Source organism: Phaenicophaeus curvirostris, chromosome 8, assembly GCF_032191515.1.
Source record: "Phaenicophaeus curvirostris isolate KB17595 chromosome 8, BPBGC_Pcur_1.0, whole genome shotgun sequence".
In the NCBI taxonomy this organism is placed as follows: domain Eukaryota; kingdom Metazoa; phylum Chordata; class Aves; order Cuculiformes; family Cuculidae; genus Phaenicophaeus; species Phaenicophaeus curvirostris.
The window spans coordinates 36,458,035-36,479,641 of NC_091399.1; the positions used below are offsets into that span (position 1 = coordinate 36,458,035).

At 39.7% G+C, this 21,607-nt stretch overlaps 2 protein-coding genes across 15 annotated transcripts in view; one reads left to right on the forward strand and one right to left on the reverse strand.

The window, feature by feature from the left end:
- DOCK7 (dedicator of cytokinesis 7) overlaps positions 1 to 21,607 on the reverse strand; it is a 104,255-nt gene that overhangs the window by 40,128 nt on the left and 42,520 nt on the right. For all 14 annotated transcript variants that reach the window (XM_069861852.1, XM_069861849.1, XM_069861854.1 and 11 more), the window contains exons 15-21: positions 5,104 to 5,221; positions 4,444 to 4,514; positions 3,527 to 3,665; positions 3,181 to 3,282; positions 2,833 to 2,919; positions 1,837 to 2,068; positions 448 to 612 (exon numbers count right to left, since the gene is read on the reverse strand). In XM_069861852.1, coding sequence (XP_069717953.1) covers positions 448 to 612; positions 1,837 to 2,068; positions 2,833 to 2,919; positions 3,181 to 3,282; positions 3,527 to 3,665; positions 4,444 to 4,514; positions 5,104 to 5,221 — 914 coding nt within the window. The remainder of the gene's footprint in view (positions 1 to 447; positions 613 to 1,836; positions 2,069 to 2,832; positions 2,920 to 3,180; positions 3,283 to 3,526; positions 3,666 to 4,443; positions 4,515 to 5,103; positions 5,222 to 21,607) is intronic.
- Positions 12,078 to 21,504, forward strand: ANGPTL3 (angiopoietin like 3). Its single transcript, XM_069862288.1, is given in 8 exon segments — positions 12,078 to 12,165; positions 12,168 to 12,691; positions 13,507 to 13,617; positions 14,458 to 14,575; positions 15,355 to 15,468; positions 16,940 to 17,035; positions 18,890 to 19,162; positions 20,688 to 21,504. Coding segments are annotated over 8 exon segments (1,506 nt in total). The 3' UTR covers positions 20,870 to 21,504.

Genomic DNA, 21,607 nt, shown 5'->3' on the forward strand with positions numbered 1-21,607 from the left:
GCAGGGTTGGAATTAATTTGTTCCCCTTCTGTACCTAGACATGTGTATTCAAGTATTTTACACTCCTTTGCCAGTGTTTCGACTTTTGCTGGAACTGGTTAGAAGTATAAAAGTACCAGTGAAACATGACAAGTCAAGAGTGTGTCACATCTGTCTAACTTGATACAGAAAACAGAACTAGAAAAACAGTATTTTGCCATAATTTAGCCCCATGGTCTTTCAGTGGTGACTGTTTTTTAAGTTCATCAAATAGTTAAATCTCTGACATGGCTAACTGTAATTAAACTAATCTTGTAAATGGCTACACTGGATCATAGAGGAATTTAATAACAGGCCTTGGCAGGGAACCAGCCATGCAGTCGGAGCTCAATAGCACCTGCCAACAAGTAATTTCTGCTTGCTTTTAGCAAATTATGACTTGAAACAAGAGGAAAAAAAAATAGCTACCTGGTGATGGTGAGTTGGGGTAGGTATTTGGTAGGCGAAAAACATAATAAATATAGGAAGCAAGAAGGCTGTTTCTGCCATGCTGGTCCTGGTTTCCATCCAAGTTCTTGTGAAGTCTGTTTATGATTGATGCCATCGCTTCAAAAGATGCTTGGCCAAGGTTAACTGAAAGTAATTAAGTGAGGAGCTTGTTTTAGACTGCAGTAGTACCCATGAGCAAATCCTAAATGTACATTTTGTCCACCTTCTAAAGTATAAATAGTGAAGCTTGTTAAGAGTATAGCAAGGATTTCTCATGAAAAACTGAATGTGGTATTTGAACTAGGTCTAATAAACAGCTTGACGTGAAGACAGGTGTTGCAGTGATAAGCTTCCACTTTTATTAATAACAAATTAAATGAATTCAGGCCTGATTCCTGGAATCAGCCCAACTTTGTTCATCAACTGCAATGGTAACACGATCAAGTCCTTGTTTAATTGATGGATAATATCCTTTGGATATTTATCATACTTTACTCAGCTAATTATTTCCTTCATTTAAGCCTTAGCCAAAATATAAACAGTATCCAAACGAACAATTCCATTCTGTTTTGGAAAAATCAAATGTTCTAAAAATTAACACAGAAATCTACACACCAAGTGAGGTAGACATCCTTGACAAATCAGGGATGAAACAGACAGCAGTTGGAGACTGTTCATCTTAGGTTCTTAAAAACTAGAGACTAATGCCCTCAGTGCTGCATATGGAAAAACTAAACCAATACAGAACCTTTCTAGAATACATTATTGCTATTTTTAAAGGAGTCTTAGATACCTAAACTTTATCATGTCTAAACTCCAGTTTCCTACCAAAATCCCATCTGCTATTTTAAATACTAAGGTTCTAATCCTGACTTCCACTTACCAATTTCTGTACTCCCAGAGCACAGCCCAGGAAGCCAAAAGGATGAATTATTTATGTTGACAGTATCAGATCCACAACAGCAAGACAAACATCTGTATCTTCCTATCTTATCTACTTCAAGATTTTCAAAGGCGACTAGTAAAGTTGAAATTCATAGTTTCTGAATGTCAGCACAGAAACACCTTAACAAGCTCCAGTGCTAAGAAGATGCTGAGCATCCAGCTCATGAAAGTTGGGCCCTTTCTGGTGTTTCAACTTGTACACCAAATTACTAGTTATTCTTGAAAACCTTTGTATTAAATATTGCTCTTGTGTATGTCACCACTGATCTGGATGCCAGCATGTTTTATTTTGAAGATACATGGTATATCAGTGGCACTAAAATACAGCATAAAAATGGACTTTTTATTTCTACATAAATATGATAAAATTGGAAATGTCAAACTTTCAGCTGTGTAATTCTCTATAAAACTTAAATAAAATACCTATTTGGCCTGCAATGACAGGAGGTCTTACTACCAGAAGAATCAGTTTGTCAAGCAGGAGATGAAGAAATCGCACTACCGGCTCCAGTTGAGAGGAATTTAAAGCTGAAATACTGCTCTTCAGTTCATTTTCCAAGTTGTTTTCCATAATTCTCATGTCTCCTATTCGCACAGGGAACATGTGCTCATCCAGGGCATGGACAAGTGCAAAGAACTTGTCAAGATAAGGGTCCTAAACACAAGCAAAAACAATCAATAATCAACAAGAAACTCCAAAATTAACTCCACTTCCTATGGATTTGTACCGCATGAATGGATCCTCTCCTTCATTCATTTATCTGACCACTGCATCTCACAAAATTAGCAGAAACTCAACATCTTTGGGAGTTCTGCTCATCTGTCAAATTCAATTGAAATCAGTCAATGTTCAAAGGTTGCCAGGGCAAAACTAGAGCACCCACAGACAGTGTATTTTTACAAAGACAGACAAAAATGCACTAAAATCATGTTACTATTTACAGCACAAGTAAGATATACAAAAAACCCAACAAAATGACATACCAGGAATGAATAAAACAGAAGCTGAAATGATTAGTCAAAATGATCATAATCTTTCTTTTCAGATCAAAGACAGACAGATGAAAAATACATGGAAAAACAAAAGAGGCAGAAGGGAAAAGGAAGAACAAGAAAATGTCATATGTCTGGACAGTATGTTAGATCTGTTGTAATAAACACAACAGTCTGAGGTCTGAAAACACTGTTGGCCATTCACTCCTGTGAATAAAGGCCAAACTGATCACATTTCTAATTAGAACTTCTCAAATATACTCACAGCAGAATGTGGAATAACAGGTCTGCTGGCTCAGAACTGAAAATGAGATTGTAATTTCACTACAAGTAATTATATTATTTACAGTATCAACTTTGACAGTGTTTCAACTGTCAAAATACTATCAAACTCATCTTATTACAATGACTACTCTTAATGTTTACCTGAGTGTGGAGGGATGATACAGCAACAACTTCTACATTGAAAACCCCTTTGTGGTTATCCACCCATTTCATTCCAGGAAGGGGAACCTGCAAGTTAACAGAAAGGTGAGCAAGGGTGTGACAGAACGCAGAGCTAAGGCACTCCGAAATACATTTCTTTTCATTTTATTGTTAGATCTCACACATGTGCCCACACACAAACACACACCTGCCTAAACCTAACAGTATTTAAGAAACAAATAACCTAAGAGTTAAAAATACACATACACACTTACATGTACACATACATTCTTTCACTTGGTAACTGCAGTATTCTCCTCCTGATTTTCAGCATGAATAACAACTCACCTCTGGAGAAAGCACCGAATAAGCCTGTGGTGGTTTTTCCAACGAAACAGGTAGGCAGAACTGACCAGTCTTTAACCGTCCATTTTGAAGCATTGGTATCCACTTTAAAGGAGAGGGAATTAACAAAAGAATAAAACAAAATCATGCACTTCTTAAGGCTTTCTTGAACTTCACAGGCCTGACTGCCAAATTCTTTAATTCTGCTACGGCCTATGAGCAGACAGCGATGCTAAACAAATGGCGAACAAATATATAATGGATATATCCTGTAAATATACATATATAAAAAATACATATAAAAATGTATAAAGACTATAAAAATACATAAAGACTGAAAGACACTCACGGTGTATCCGACTGGAGTCTCCAGAGGAGTGTTTTGTTTTTGTTGGCAACTGACATGGTAGAAAGTAAAAAGCAGGTGGTGGTGATCAGTTAAAGTGGCTGGAAGCTTAATCTTGATTTCCTCATGAAAATCAGGCGATCTGTGCAGAGACCAGACACATACAGCAGGGTTTACTATCTTATGCTCAAGACCAAGTATCTGGACAGATGAAAGTATATGGACTATCCCAAGGGACTAAAGCTTCACTTTCTGATCACAAAGGAGTGTGAAAACTTTGCATGTGCATTTATAGTCCACAAAACTTGAAAGTGCAACCCCCAACTCCCACAGGCATTCTGAAACGTGGTCCTCCCCATAAGCAATAAACTCTTGTCTCAAGGTAGACTTCCACAACCACAGCCTTCAGGACAGGTTTCTCTCCCTGGTACAGCTACAGTGACTATCAATGCATTAAGGTCAGATTTAGCACTCCTTACCCCAGCTGCAGTAAAACTCTTTTCAAGACCAAGTACTTCCAATTTTGTAACAAATTATTAAAAGGCTCCAGCAAAATCACAAAGCACATGCTAATATGAGTTTATAATGTAAATCTTTATGCCTACGAACTTGAGGCATGTACTTCAAGCATCTGCTGAGTTGGGCTACGTGCTCAAAATCACAGCCCCTGACACAATGCTCGTCATTTGTACCAGAGCAAACAAAGGCTCTGGCTCCCAGTCATCGCAAAGCTCTAAGGACAGTACCAACTGGCACTGCAGTTGTTGTGAGTGCTATGCAGATAGTCACTGTTAAATAATTAACACTGAGACAGAGGCATTGGTGAGTCACTCCACTTTCACAATGGTCAAACTTCTTTGGGGGGCAATCATACTATCCATACGGGGCCACGTCCTTTCACAAGCAGTCACGTGTTTTACCTGTTATGATATACTACAGCTGTGTATGCTTCTTTGGAAAATTCAGGACAGCTAGATTTACCAAAGATGACCTGCAGAAAATCACAAAAACACAGAAAACTCTCTTTAAAACTATGCCAAGAATTTCTTCCATAATCCCACAGAGACATTTACCACTCCACTCACGAGTCTGTGCAGCTGCATACAGTTACATCTGCTTTTTACGTGCCCCTTCAGTTATACGTGCCTTTGTACTACAGTACTGAAGAGTTCACAATTTTAATAATCCCAGTCACACCTGCTTACAGCTATGACTTGATGAATGTAAGCACCCCTACACAGATATTCATCAAGTGCTGATCACTTCTGGCCCTGAACACAAGTATAATTATCCCCTTTAATTTTTTTTGGCATGGAAGGAAAGACACTATTCCAAACATCAGAGTGTCCACTGCAAACACTTCAGGTTAAAACATTAGCTACTTCATTGATACTTTGCAAACCCTATTCAAAGGTATTCTTTGTTCTGAAATATTCTGATTTTATATTCCCCTAAATTTGTTATTTTGAAATGTATTTCAGGGACGTTTTCTTTAACATAGGGATTTTATGACTGCAACATGTACTCTGCCTTATTAGTGTGCAGCAGCATTTACATGGAGCACAAAATACTTTCCTCACCGGCATAGCATTGCTTGCATCCTCTCCATACATGAACTGGACTTTTACAGTGATATTCCTGGCAGACCCTTGGCGATTGGCAAAGTTAAGGCTCTGAGGATAGACATAAAGAAGATTCCTGCAAGAGACAAAGGCATCAAGTGAGCATCTCTGTGTAAAAATCAGAGTATTCACACTTTCATTAATGTTATGAGGTAAACCTCTATGGAAATGCTCAGACACTCGAAGTGAAGGGTTTGACATTTTTCATCAGCCAGATGGTCTTCTCCTCAACACAAGTGCACACCCGTACAAGTGGTTTGGTAATGACTCCTTATCTTGACCTAAAAAGTCACAATTTTTCAAACTGCCATCATGCTTTGAAATAGTTCTTGTTTATAATGGTGCTTGAAAAATACATCTCAAAATTTACCAGTGATTCTATAATCTGGAGAATTTCATGTGGCAAGAAAACATACAAAATAGAAAATCACTGAGAAGTGTTTATTTTTCAACACGGAGTGCCTGGTTGCTATTAAATACATCCCTTGTTGTGACCTGTCCTTTTTTTCCCCCTCTTCTTGTTTTTAAAATCTCCTTACATCATGGTGACATCAGGTACACCTCTCCTCTGAAAACAGACTAAAATAAATAAGTATCTGTAGTTTCAGCAAATATTCAGATAAAATGGTGTCTCCAATTCCATAATTGAATACCACACTTTGGGAAGGATGGGATTCAACTAAAACTCACAGCTGAGAAGCAAGAAGTTAGGAACGCTGGAACACAGCAGGATGGCCTGACTGAAGCAAGAGTGTTTAGTTGTGAGGGAACGTCTGGGGCCACGGTTAGTAGCAACATCTCCAGGTATCTAAAGAACTGCTGCAAAGACTGAAGTAATGAAGAAGTAATGGGAATGTGAGAGGATGTAACGGGCTGAAATTGCAGGACAGGAGATTTAGGTTAGATGTGAGGGAAAATGTTCTGACGGTGAGGCCAGTTAAGTAGAAGAACAAATTGCCTGGGAAGGGTGTGAAACGTCCATTTTCTGGTAGCTTTTGAGGACAGGTGAGGCAGATGCCTCTTCAGATCAGTTTACAGAAAATTTCAACTTTCATGGTGTGGGGGACACATTTTGGAGGCCTCTTCCAGGTCCTTTTCTTCAGACTAATATTACCTTAAACACAACAGTGACGAGATGCAAAATTCTGCAATATTTTCCATCCTCTGAGCCCTGCTGGGTCTCTGCCAACAAAGTGCATGTTGGAGTCACACAACATTATCAAAACTGCCCGCTATAAGCCCCCACCCACCCTATGAGTAAGCAATTCACACCACAGAAAGTCCCTTGCATATTCCTATGTAGACAAAAAGACTACAGCCCCTGAACCATTACATTCAACATACCCGATTATTCGAAGGAAATAAACCTTCTTTTGTCCCCAAACAAGTAAACGTGTATGAATTATTATACATCTTCATAAAGTCAGCCTGGGAACCCCCTATAAATCTCCCACACAGCTCTGACCACCAGACCAGCATCATTCCGCTTCAGACACCCTGGCTCCTCCAGCTCCAAGAAGGACTGAGATGCTCACCACAGGCTACTTGGCAGCCTGATGGTTAGGTGAGATGTTCATGTTGCTGACTTGCATCTGCTAGGGACAAAAGACTGGCATGTTGCATTTTGCCCAAACACGGAAGCAACCAATTCTGTAACAAGCCCTGGCTTGTAAGGCAGGAGGTAAAAGAGGTTCCCTTCCTCTCTGTACCCCTCCAGAAACAATTCGGTGAGTCTGAACACAATTTGTAAGTAATTTCTAACTGTTCCTTCTCCCAGAGAGGCAAGAGAAAACTGCAGTGATGAGCATAGTAGAACAATGTTTTAAGTGTAATAAAGCAGTTAACTACAGAGCACTGGCAACAGCAGATTCAAAATAAAAAGATCTTTCTTTTTTTGATTGTCAGGAGACCAGTGATTTGGTTGCTCAGTGATGGTACCTGGTGCCCTTCTAGATGCCATGGGTATCCAAAACACCTGCACCAGAGTAGCAGTGTGTCACTTTTCTGGAGAACCACATGGAAACACAGTGGGTTGCCTTGGCTGTCTGAAATTGCACTGGGTGTCAACATTTCAGCAAATTAATCCCTCCCAAGGACTTGGTTCTGATGGCAACTTCTTTTTCTCCCTGATATCTATGGGTGCTGCTATCTATACAGACACGGGCTAATGCTGGCCCTAAGGAATTCTGCAAGATTCTCTGAGGAAAAGGTACATTCTCAAGTTACCTACACAGAGCAGCCCAGCTGTACAGCACCAGAAGGCTATCGAGGGCAACACTACAGAGTCAGGCTCTTTTTCCTCCAGGCAAAGTAATATACTTAGTTGGCACACGTGAATTTCCTCCCTTTCAAGTCCTTCATGGTGAATTAAGTTTTTGAATCCCATCCCCATTGGTCTCTTTGCCTAATCAACGTGCTCTTACTATTTCAGAGGGGGCCTATGCCGTTTTTGTGACTCTACTAAATTACTTTGTTCTGGCATGAACACATTTGCTCCTTGATGTTCTTTTTAAAATGAAAATGGATATGAAAATTTACTCTAAAATGTACATTACTCATAAAACTTTTATTAAGTATTATTAGTGCTTAAGTGAAGAATTTAATGTATTTGTGAAGCCAGGCTACAGGATCCCTGTATTAAAGGCAGCCTTATGCTCAGGATTGATTTATGCCGATAACAGAGATGAGCCTAAATCAAGCTTGCAGTTCTCCTACCACCTCTTTTGCTAGGGATGGGCCTGCTGGGAGCAACGGGGACATCTCACCAATTTGATGCCACTCTAGAAAGAGGGTACTAGAGAACCGCAAGCAGATACCATAGCTGACTTTACATGTCAGGCAGGGCTTTAGCTGCATTCGTAACAACAAATACTGGAGCAAATGTACAGGTTGTTCCCCTGTCCACTGCCTTTCAAGCCTATCTTGTGAAAGGCTCAGAGGACAGTTACGCTCTTCCTGCATTTTCTTAGGAAGAGGCTCATGTTGCTTAGTGGAGTTCAGATGCACAGATCTCACTGTAAGACAGGGGAGAGTTGGATGCTCATTCCTACTTCAGGCAGCTTCTCTCCAGAGCATTTCCTATTACAGGCATCATCCTTTTGTTGAAAATTTACATATAGAGAGGGGGAAAAAGTCCTCCTCTTGCACATTAGAATGTCATTTCAAATGAAAAATCCTGTTTTACCTTACCCAACAAAGGTAAAAGCCATAGATCTTCCTGTCTGCCATAAGCACAGTTACAGGAGTCATGGAAAGAGACTCATGGCTGAAAAAATGATAAGAAAATTATAAATCTCTTGAAGAAACCGATGCCCCTGTCTAATAGCCACCCAGGGAGGCTGACTTAGAGAAACCAGAGGTTTCTCCTCTGTTTCCTTTTTTCCTATGATTCATTATATCTCAAGTTCTCATCTTATTTGTGTGCACAAGTACCTAGGCTCAGCAGACGTTGTAGGACACCAGAGATGTAGTCACTCTCCACTGAAGAATGTGAAACAACTTCTATGCAAAGTGTTGGTAGAAGCTGCCTCACTGCATGGGTGAGATGATAGGCATTGAAGTTGTTGGGCTTTTAAGGGCAAAGTAAGTGGCATGGCACTGAACGTAGTCTTCAGGAATCAAGAAGAGGACAGCCCCTGCCCTGTACTATATATGAGCAGTGGGAAGCAAGAGGAGAGAGTAACTTTCTGGTGGACATCGGGGAGAGATCTCATTTCACAGTGTTGGATTCTCTATAGAGGGAATGAAGGGAGGAGAAGGGATTGACCATGAAAATTAACACTGCAACACCAACAACAATGCTACACATACACTGATTAAACAGAAGGACCACTAGTCCTTATATTTCTGGGGAACAGCTGCTTCCTGATGATACTATTTGCAGATTTCTATCAATAAAAGTTTCAGCCAGAAGCTGTAAACCCCAGGACTTCTTTCTGGAGCTTTTATTACAATGCTATGCAAAATGTATGCAAAGCTTATCCTATTATCTCAAACAGATCTCAAAAGTATTTTTACCTCCATAAAATGAATTGCTAAAATGCAAAGGCTTCCCAAGCCATGGAAATAATGGCACCAGGCACTCCTCTAAATATTTATATAATGTAATTGCAGACATTTTGCAAAATCCTTCATAAAGGTATTAAAACATTAAGAGCTGATCTTAACTCTTACAGGGAATGTCTAACTATTATGAAAATTTCCCTTTTCAGTAAAGCCCAGAGACCTTTTCCTTTGCTTTATTCCTACTATAAAAATCATTTAACGCTCATTTAATAAGGGTCGCCCAGGTGCACTGAAGATCTTCAGGATCATGTTTGTTATATACATCTTCTCTTGACTGAGCTAACAGCTCTCAGAGGCAAGATTCCCCCTTAGGGTTTCCACAGCCCTTGAATCTTAGGGTTTAATCATACTATGAGGTTTCCTCCGCTCTGCTTTCCTTTGTCCTGCTTTGCTTATGAACTCTGTGGCTGCTGTGACATCCAAGGGAGGTATTTTGTAGTGAGCTTATCATTGCCTGACATTACGGGCACTGGCTTTAATATAAAAATGTGCTTGGCAGCTACTAGTGCTTTTTTAATATTTTACATTGGAGCATTTTGACTGCCTTTCTCCATTGGAAAACAACACTTTCTAAAGGGCAGTGTCATGTCTGAGCAGCACCCTGCTGAGTTACCATGCACCAGCTAACCTGGGACAACTGCAGCACGGAAGGGCAGCACATGGTGACAGGCAGCTCTAGAAAACTTGTAAGATGTCTAATCTCCAGCTGCTTTGTTACTGCTATTTCCTGAGACACGTGCTATGTTTTTCTGAAAACTAAGCTAAGAATAAAGATTTTTGGAGGTGATGGGGTCAGGGAAAATTCAAAACTATTTAAAATAAAACTGGGAAAGACTTCTTGTGACTGTGAGAATTAACTAAAACAACAGAAAATTATTTATTTGAAACGCTGTAAAACTAAAGCCACCCAAGTACTTTGAAGTGGACTGTGGAAAGTATATATCTTTTTTTTTTTAATTTTACAACCAGTTATTCAAGTTTTGCAGCCCAAAACCCTTGTGTAAGATGCCAGAGGCTGGACTTTGTTCCCTATGACAGAACAGTGCCAGGCCCAGATAAAAACCATGCCTAAATTTCATATATAGATGTGACAATCTAATGAGTTTCCCTACAGAAGATACAAATCCTTCAAAATCATATGTTACTTTATGTTTTAAAAACTGGAAGTACTTAAATAGGATGATCAGGTGTTCTGTAGCTTGGTCTACCATGGAAAGCAAAAGCTAACACTTTTAAGTCTGGAAGGTTTGATAAGAACCTTAAGAACTTCCCATAAAAGTAAAGTATAAGAGCAGTTCAGATGCTGCACATGCAGGTGTTATTTGAAAGCCTGGGCCAAAATCCTCAGAACTCTCAGTATTCAGGGATTTTTAAATCATTACTTTGCTTCTTTGCTCAAGTGTTTTAAAATTATGCTTGAAAGACAACTCTGGATTGGTCACAGCCCTTTAGGACGCTGTGAATCCACAAATAGCCCAGTAGAAGGACGAGGACCTTCAAGACCGTCTGCTGCAGTCAAACATCTTGCAAGACCAGAAATTACTGAGTTGTTCTTTATGGGACAGAACTGCACCTTTGCAGCAGCCCTGCTTCTTGATATAGAATAGCGATTGATTACTGTTTGCACTTAAGGAAAATTCCTACATTTGCTTCCACTTAAGCCAGCAGATTCTCTGAATGAATCCCCATTCTCCCAGCTTCCAGGTCTGACAATCTACCTACTCCTGCTGTTTTTCTGTATTTGGTGCAGATTCGCCAGTAAGTCTGACCCAAATCGTACTGGTACAAAATATTCTCCACCAACTAATTTGAAATCTAAACCACTTTCACATTATTTAATCTTGGCTGGGGCATTTACCTGCATATTATCAAACCTTCATCACAGAGTAAGTTCAATGTATGAGAAAACTTCATTCATAAAACAATTTTTCTAATGATGCTTCATATCATACGTGTACATGAACAACAAAAAGTCCAGTGGAAGAATTACTAAACCTAAAAGAATCTAATGAAAACTTGAAAGCTCTCCAAACTACAGACTATATTACACATGGACTGATTCCTTGGATTGCTACAAGTGATTCCAGAAAGAAAAATACCTTTCATTCATGCTGCAACACTACTTGAAAAACATACATGCTTCCATGCAGAGATGCACTGCAGAACAGGACATTTATTTCAGAGTACTTGTAGACTTGCTTTATGTATTGTGAATCTTAAGCAGTAAAGAGAGAAGGTGAGAAATGTAAGTGAGGTATTATTTATCTCACCCACCTCTGGAAAGCAGCTCTTAAAAAATAAGTTTTTTATGGTGTAAATTACTGCACAAACCTTAACATAGTAGAATCACATCCAGGCAATCTCTGGACCTAATTCCCTCTTTCTCACTTAATCTGAACTAGATGACAAGTAAATCCACTGCAGCACAATGAGTTACATCAGAAAATGGTACAAGATGAGAATCAAGTTGTATGAATCATCTGGGAATATTTCTCCCTTCTGCAGCTTACCAAGGAGCTGCACAACCTGAAACACAGCGTCCAGTGCTCTTAAGTACGGTAAACCCTTTTATACTCCTAAGGCAATAAAAGGAATGATACAACACAAACAAGAAGCAATTAAGGCCCTTATCAAGATTATGACCCAAAATTAATCTATTAAAAAGCGTTGTGTGAAAAACACTATGTCATCAATAACATTTTATAACAGAATATCTGGCAGACAGAAAAGTTCAGAACCAGTTTAATCAGCAATGTGCCCATCTCTCAGTTTTATCTTCCCAGATACCAACCTACACTCGAGAGGGGTTACATTCGTTCAAATACACCCAGTTTAATGATCAACTCATTTGGTCTTCCACTTCTAAAATGGAGAGGAGTATAAATAGATCAAATTCTTTAACCCAGAACAGTAACACAGCAAAAACTGTTGGGAGGAAAAGTCTCTGCATCCTGAACACCAAAGAGTATTAGGGGCAGAAAACATGAAAATCATTCTAGTCTTACTGTTCACTGCCCCACTTGCTCTTTCAGCTAGAGCTGAGAAGGATTATTCCTCCTTTGATTCTTCTGCATCTCCTGAGACAAAGTCAAGATTTGCCATGTTAGATGATGTACGAATCTTAGCCAATGGACTCCTCCAGCTTGGACATGGTCTTAAAGACTTTGTCCATAAGACGAAGGGGCAGATGAATGACATCTTTCAAAAACTTTACATTTTTGATAGGTCCTTTTATGAGCTCTCACTGCAAACCACTGAAATCAAAGAAGAAGAAGAACAGCTCAGACAAACTACAGCCAGACTGCAAATCAACAATGAAGAGATAAAGAATCTGTCACAGGAGATGAATTCAAAGATTGAAGACCTCATACAAAACAAAATCCAGCTGCAAGAGAAAGTATGGGGACTGGAAGACAAAGTCACAAAACTGGCCACTATCCAACCTTCAATGCAAGAGACTAAAGAAATTTCTTCACTCAAAGTAAGTAGACTTGCGAAAGACCCTGACACACAGTGCCAAAGTAAACTGTAATGCTATTATTGGTAGCTACACAATAGTAGCTCATGCTTTTTCTGCGCCTTCAAGGTAGTACTACACTGTATTCTGAGACATAAATCGCTGGACAAGCTTAAAAGAATCAGTCTCTTAATCTGACAAATTGTGAAATCAGTGAGAAAACTGTGAAACTATATGGCTTTGTATCTTTTTAAGGATTTTTTTGCAAATCACTTTCAAGAAATTCTGTAATAATAATGATTTTTAAAATTATTATCAGGAAACTGATGTCATTACTGAGGCCTATGTCATCAGCTCATTTCGAATCAATGCACTTGAAATTGCTTGCTCAGTATAAAACCATGATGCTTAAACCTTTAAAGAGGGACATCCATAATACCTACAAGACCTCCAGGACCAAAGAATCTTGTAATCATTAATCGATTGAATGTCAATACATGCAAGTATTTAAGTGAGTATGAAGTTTCCTATGGAAAAGGAAGTATTAACCATATTTTGCAGAAGCACAATAAGACTAAGCAAGATGTGTTATAAAATACTGGATTGTCATTTCAAAGCAGAAAGATAAATTCAGATCTCCCAAATCTCCAGTTAATATCCTAAATGCTGGGAATGACTCCTTTTTTGACTGGTGGCATACATTTAGTTTGAACCAAGGGCCAACTTCACAGAATGTAATTGTTCTAGATGTGGAAAAAGAAAGGAAAATATCAACTACAAAACAATGTGAAGGTCTTCTGCTGTTTCAAACCACAACCCTTCTCCTTCCCTGTTCTCAGGTTTTTGTGGAGCAGCAGGACAACCACATCAAACAACTTCTCAAAATTGTAGAGGACCAACACGTGCAACTTGACAAGCAGCACAATCAAATCATGGAGCTGGAGGACAAGGTACAGGAACCATCTCTATATCTCTTTTCAGAATTTGCCATCTCTGGTAACACTTAAGGACCCAAAGGTTTTTTCATCTGGGTCAGCCAACCCTCCTTGTCATAGTTTGGGGGTGTAGGGGAGGGCATAAACAATTTTGACAGCAAAGAGGTACCTTTGTGTGCAAGAGACTGCTGGCCTGCCATGCAGAGGGCTATGCCCAGGACACACAATGGCTAAGAACAGTTTTGAAATACTATCAACACCAGGCTGCTGTATTTTCTGACTGCCAATTTTATTTTTTTCTCCTGTTACTTATCATATTATTGTTCATCCATTGGTCTTCTAAATATCATTACTTTCTACCTATTTCTTCTTTTCCAATATTCACCCCAATAGGGAACCGTGTTCTGCAGTTCAACACGTGTCACCATAACACTGGGTATAACTGACATTCTCATATTTAACTTATTCCTAGGAGGAAGTTGTACAAGCAAAATGCATTTCAGCCTAAGGAACTGTGGTTTCTGTGCTCTTTAGATGTTGGTATTATTTGTCAAACTGATGTCACCTGAGGAAATAAGTTAAATCTGTTTGCCCATTAAGGTATACCTCATGAGAATGGGTTATTTACTTGCTTCATGAATGCTACCTTGTTTGAGCAGTGGTACAGCTGACATTCATGCATTTGAAATCCACCAGTGCACTTCTAAAGTTATTTTTATATCGTAAATTGAGTATTCTAAAGGATTACATTCACAAGAAAAATTATTCACTACATGACATTGTTCAGCTTGATACAAGATTCTCATAACTTCAGAGCCTTGGGAAATTAACAGCCTGTAATTATGGCTCTTCCAGCTAAACCACATAGAGCTCCAGGAACTCGCAGAGAACTCCTTCACAGAGGAGCAAACAGAACCAGAGGCCATTCCCTTTCCTGTGCACAACGCCACAGCTGTAACATACCAACCTGATGGTGAGACCTTACCTCTTAGACGTGATTACATAATACACTGTATTTACATTATTCTCTGTGAAAATTTTACATTTGTTTTTAACAGTCAAAGACTAAAAGCAAAAGACTCCTATGTTATACGCAGTGCTGTAGGAAGGAGCTAAATACCATGTTTTGGAAAAAAACCTCATCATCTACTGAGCCCCACTATAGATGTACTTGTCTTTGGGATGATACATAGGAACAATGTCCAATAATGCAGTAATCCCGTCCTCAAGCTCCAGCCTCTGTTCACCTCTTGTAAACACGTGCAGCGAGCATACTTTTACCAACACCAACACTTCTGGTGCTGCCAATGTCTACCTTGGAGAGCATGAACAGAGAACTAATTTACTTAATGGTGGCTAATCTAAGATTTAGAAGAGCTTTCTTTAAAGCTGAGAGGCATTTTCAGACTACAGCAATGGGAACAATATTTACTGGGAACTTCACAAGGGGTAACCTGTAAGTCCATTTGCCAGAGTCAAGTGTTAGGCCTTGCAAGCCTTCCAAAATTATCTACATTGAAAACTTGCCTAGCTTTAGAATTATAGGCAGTCCAATCTACTTGGCAGCTGCACTACCAAGCCCAAAGCAGTTTGTCCATGTGGTGACATTTATTGTAAAATAAAATTATCAAAAACATTGTTCTAGTTTTTTGCTTGGCTTTATCCCATATAGAAATTCAAGTCACAAAGGTGGATTAAAACTTAACCACATCCAAACCAGGACTGGTAATTGTCTGCTGTTTGCTCTCCTAGGCATGGCTCCTGACTGCACTGCTCTCTATAACAGCAGCACGCAGCTCAGTGGTGTTTACACCATTAAGCCCAACGGCTCAGAAGCTTTTGATGTCTACTGTGAAATGAAATTTGGTAAGACAGCTGTGCTAGCAACAGTCTAATTTTCACCTAACTACCTTTTTTATCAGCCAAAAAAAAGTGTCTTATCCCAAAATACGCATAAACTCAGAGTTACCATATCCTGAACTCTCCTTAACACTGCTTTCACTCTTTACTCATTTCTTGTTTATACTGAGGAAAGAACTTTCAATCATGTGACATAAATTAAGTATGCTAAAAAAACCAAGCCCCTTTTGCTATAGGTAATGAAAATGGCAAATATAAATGCCATTATATTGCAACCATTAATAGCTTTTCCAAAGAAAAGCAAACAGTAAATACCTGAGTAAAATCTTGTTTCATTAACAAGGGTACTGCTTGAGACTTACATATACCAAACTAACCCAAAGAGTTGAGTCCGGAGGTACGATTCCTGTACTATTGTTTGGGTGAGTGGCAATGTATCTTTCATACAGGTCCGGAATTGTCATGGACCAGAACACACGGCACCCACCCAAGCTCTGTCTTCTTAAGAAACCCATTTGTCCATTCCTTTTGCCACTACCCAGAGATCACACACCGCTTGGCCAGTTCACTGTTTCCTGTTTTTTTCACTCCACAACGCAGCATTCTGTAGTGCTGCTCTGTGTGTGACCTGCCTGGCTTCCCTGCACAGCCCCTCTGCCATGGCTACCCAGAGATGCACTGATGCAAACACCACAGGGCCATGTCATTTGTTTGGATGTGTAAACAGAGCGGCATGGGGTTGCCCCATGCAAAAAGCTCCTTTGCTTACATTTGTTGAAACTGGTGAAACGAGGGTGTCATGACCCGGTCAGGATAAAGAACCTACTGCAGCACTAGCATGAACACAGCCTCTGACACTTCGTACCTTCTGTGGGGCTGAGTGCCCAGCAGTTATGCACTGTCAGTAGTGGGAGTCTGATCTGATCAAATATCTGCAACATTTCATATCTCTTTTTTATCGTTTTCTCTCTGTTTGTATTTCTCAGCCCTCATAAACAAATGAAACCCAGTTAAGGCAGCTTAACAAAATAGTCCAGTGAGCTGAGTCACCACAAGCGTGGCAAAGGACACTCTCGAAGCCCTGCGTTCTGTTCAGCTGTGCTCACTTAAATTCCTTTCATGAAGATTTAGACTAACTCACTCTACCTCAAAACTGGAGCACCTAAGAGCACACTCATGGGCAGCTAATAAGGCCAAGACCAAGACAAGTCGAGCATTTGCTCTCTGTACTGCCGAGAAGCTTTATAGCTCAGTACATGTGCGCTCAGGCCTGTTGCAAAATGAAGAGGAATTGGGATTCATGTGGAGCCACCTGCAGTGTAAACACGTTTTCTTCTTCACTGCAGCAGAGAGCAAGCTTGCACACAGGCAGCCACAGCAGTGCACGCTGTAGGTCAGTGGCTGATGGTCTCAGTTCTCACTAATACTTTAAACACTTAAACTAGGCTTGTGACTGACTTCCCCTTTGCATTTGCAGGCAGTTCCTGGACTGTAATCCAGAACAGGGTGGATGGATCTTTAGATTTCAATCAAACCTGGGATGCCTATGCAAATGGTTTTGGTGACCTCAATGGTAAAAATGCATTTTTTTTTTGTGTCTTTTCTTTGTATCAGTTGATTTAAGAAGCTGAACCTTCTTACTGCATTCACATGAGAGCAGACAAAACCTGCAACCACATCTGAACAGCTTGCTGAATTAGGAGAACACCAGAGAGAGCTTGCTAGAAAACATGAATGGGTAACAAAGACACACCTTAAAACATGTGTTTAGAAACTTTTGCTGAATGAAAGCCAGAATTATTTAAATGCTATTGTATTTAAAGATTTTACTATTTATAAAAGCACCTCCCAAAGCCTTTAAAATACACACAAATGCAAAACCTCACCAAACTGCTTTCACTACTTTCTCTCAAATTTTCTGCAATCCTTTTTCTCTTAAAACCACCACACCGATCTTTCCAGCCTCAAGACAGCCCGAGGCTGTGTATGCTACCATGCACAAACACCTCTGGCTTCCCCACGTGTTGGCCAATCCCCTCCTTGGCTGGATATGGTGAGGAAGCACCCATGTTCCCCTGTTAATCATCAACTCCAAAAACTGTGTAGCACCAAGGGCTGCCCAACAGCCTTCCTATACAGAATACTTTCCCTATTTTTCTTGTACAATAAGATGACTCTACTTTTGTTTAGAAAATATTTGTACTTTCTAGGAACAGCAGATACTAAATTCTCACCAACATGGGCAGCAATATTGACTTACTTTCATTTCTTCAATAAAGAGCTGCTATATCTCAACCTCTCCCACACTTTAGGACAGTAGTTCACAGCTGAAGTAGATCTTCACCTATACAGTTTGATCATATTGAATGCTACAGTTGCCCCTCTCTGGTTTCTAGTTCCCATATACTACACCAAAATGAAACCACATCTTTGCAGTGTCAGAAAGATTTTGCAGAGGACTGCATCACACTCAGCTATGTCCTACTCAGTTCTGTGCTGCATACTCTAAAGTGATAAAATATATCAGGGTACTGCTCCTTACCTGTAAATTGTGGGAGTATTTTACTCAAACGTCTTCTAGAGCTTTAAATGCCACCTCCATGTATGGCATGCATATTCAGCTATGCTATTCCTACATGTGGCAATTACTTACCTATTGTGCACTGACACTCACAGCACTGATAATGAGCCACTTAATAATATAATTTATGAAACAATTAAACTAATTATCAAGAATTCTAGCAAAAGAAGAATCCTCAAGTTAAATTCACTTTCTACACAAGGGTATTGAAACCTCAGTTAAGTTCTGCAGCTCTTTCCTCAAAAAATACAATTGCAATTAGGTTTTATGTATGTCATTTGCTTCATTTGTCACACAGTTCAATTATGCATCTTTTAAATGCCTTGAGCTCCCTTTTGGAGTTTCACATGAGGTGGGAAAGTTAAGAGAGAAGCTCCAGTTCATTTATATCTCCTGCTTTTATTGATCACTAGTGTGCAATTAAGAAGAGGTAAACAAAAAGAATGAAGCAGGAGACCTCTGGAAAGATCAACAGTCCCCAAGACTCATATTATTGATTTAATTAAAGCAATGAATAAATCCTTTTAAATACTATATTTTCACACATACTACCTGCAGGTTATCTGTAAAAACAAATTCAACAGTAGTGTGAGTGATACAAGGCTTTAGGGAAAGTTTATCACATTATCCCTTCCACACTATCTCTCTGCCTGGTGACTTCTGTCCTCTCATCCTCATCTCTGACATCTCTTGATTCTGACATCATACAGCTTATTTGAACATGAATTTTCAAAACCTGGTATTTTAAATGTGACTGAGATATCTGAGCCAGAGATCTGAAAAACATGGTAAGTGTGCCCATGCTCAGTTTCATACTAACAGCATATATTTCCTATGACTTTGCAGAGGAATTCTGGCTAGGCCTGAACAAGACCTATTCCATTACTAAACAAGGGGACTACATCTTACGGATTGAGCTGCAGGACTGGAAAGATAATAAGCGTTACACTGAGTACGCATTTAGCTTGGGAGGCCCAGAGACGCACTACACTCTCCAGCTTTCACGGATCTCTGGCAGTATCCCCAATGCACTGCCGGAGCAGACAGAACTGCGGTTCTCAACTCCAGACAGTCATGTGGACACAAGAAATGATTTCAACTGTCCAGAAAACTACCTAGGTATCAGTATGCTGGGTATATTAACATGGGATTTTCTTTATTATATAAAGCATGGTGTACACTTCAGTGGGTAGTTACTGATATTAGCCTGGTTTCAGACACAGAGAGGAAAGGGTAGTAGCATCTTTCTTGCAGAAAAGGGCAGATGTATTTTCACTGGCAGATAGCAGGGTCCTACATGAGGCATCATCTTTCTATTTTACAGATAGGTAAAACGAAAGCACAAGGAGACTGTGCAAATGACCAACATAAGAAACAGAACTAGCAGTGTAGGTTGAAATAAAACTCCAGGATGAGACTGAGCTATGAAGGGGCAGTTCTTCCATGACACCTGCTTCAGTGTGGCAGCCCTAGGTTGGATTATTTAATCCCTCCTTGTAAAAAAATGGGAAAGACAAATTGACTCTTGCCTCCATTTTCAGTACAACCCAAAAGTTAAGAACGATGAGCATTTTTCACTCAAAGGCAAATTTTAGCTGTTTGTCAAGTACACACGCTATAATCAATCTCAAAAGAGCAAGAGATGTGAGGCTGAAGACATAGTTCTCCTTAAAGATAATTTGGTAAAGAGATTACTAGTTCTTTGATTTTTATGAAGCTTTTATGTTTTGCCAACTTATAGCAAAAAGCAAACAACTGAAAAAACAATTAAGGATTATACCACAGGGTCTCCTCCAGGCTGAACAGACCCAGTGACTCTAGCCACTCCTCATACGGCTTCACCTCTAAACCCTTCAACTTTTGGCCCTCCTTTGCGCACTCTCCAGTAGCTTTATATTGTTTTTATACTGTGGTGCCCAAAACTGCACACAGTAATCAAGGTGGGGCCACAACAGTGTGGAATAGAGCAGGATAATAACCTCCCTTGTCCGGCTAGCAATGCCATGCTTGATGCACCCCAGGACACACAACAAACATTTTGTATGTCATTCTAGGCTTGAAAACTGTTACTGTCTGAACCAATGCTGAGAGTATTACTTGGCTCTAGTGACCATAAAGCAGATGGCTAATGACTCCAAAAGTGCTAAACTTCCATTTTCAGCACAGAGTCACTGCCAGTCCTTTGGAAGCAGAACTGGGCTTACAATTTAATCTCATGGTTAAGGACACCAGCCAATACCAAAGAGACTTTGTTTAACTAACAGCTCTTCAGCCTCCTGTAGATACAGAGATTTAACCATTTGTACCTGAGAAAAATATCAGCAAATCAGAAGGTCGTTTGTAGCAGGTCAGGGGAAAAATGGAATTGTAAAGTTAATGTCCTAAGTGTCCCGATTCAGTGTCAGCATTTTGTGTGCAGTCTTCTATGAAGTAGACAATAACAGGGAGCACAACTTCTTATATTGGGCCTTGACTTGCAAGTGTGAGTGGGTATTGAACAAGCACCGTTTCATACTGGGTAACTGCCACTTTTGCTGGAACTGGTCTAAAGATTTATGTTGCAAATGAGTTGTCTACTCAAAAACTGAGCACAGTGTATGAGGGTTCAGTGGAGAGTAACTGACATTATGATGCTTTTCCTTAGGAGGCTGGTGGCACAGTGAATGTGAGGAAACTAATCTTAACGGGAAATACATTGCACCAAGGTCAAGAGGAAGACTAGACAGAGGAAAAGGCTTATACTGGAAGCCTAAGAAAGGAAGATACTACTTGCTCAAGTCAACCAAAATAATGATACATCCAACAGATTTAAAAAGTTTTGACTGAGTGTTCAACCCGATGCATTTTGATGCAGAACATATACACTGAACATTACTACATCAAACAAATTCATGTTATATTTAATAACAGTTGCATGTCTAAATCTAGACACCGTAGGGTGTATTCTCCAGTATATAACCTTCAGGTATTTGCGATGGTCTTACAGTTTGTTTGGTGAGCATTCCCATTATCCCTAGCTGTAACTAACTAACTTCATGGAGCTTTTACCTCCTCAGGATGAGCCTCTTCATGGCTAGAAACTGAATGTCTGTTCATGTATCAGATAATATTGCTTGGGGGAATAGGTTTTCAGGCTGTTGTATTCATTTCTGGGTTGTGCAGTAGGGAACATGGATAGTATTTCAGTAACCAAAGGGCTGGCGAAAGACTACAGAAGAAACCTAGGTATTAACCTATAGGGGGGAAAAAAAAGAGATTTTTCTTCATAAAGTAACTACTTCAATGTATGGTTCGTGTTATTGTTGTGGAATGTTTCTATGAGCAAACAAAAGACAGACAATTCCCCATTTTAGGGTTCTGTGTATTTCCAGACAAATTTTCAGCAGCATAGCTCAGGCCAGTCTTTGCTGAAGTACTGTACGCATGCAGCTGTAGAAGTGTGCACGCACACCAAGTAAGCCACAGCAGACTGATTTTTTTTTTAGATACTACATTTCAAGGAAGAACTACGCTTTCTTAATGAACTTTAAGAGCTAAGCTTCAAAATTTACTGAAATAAAGAAG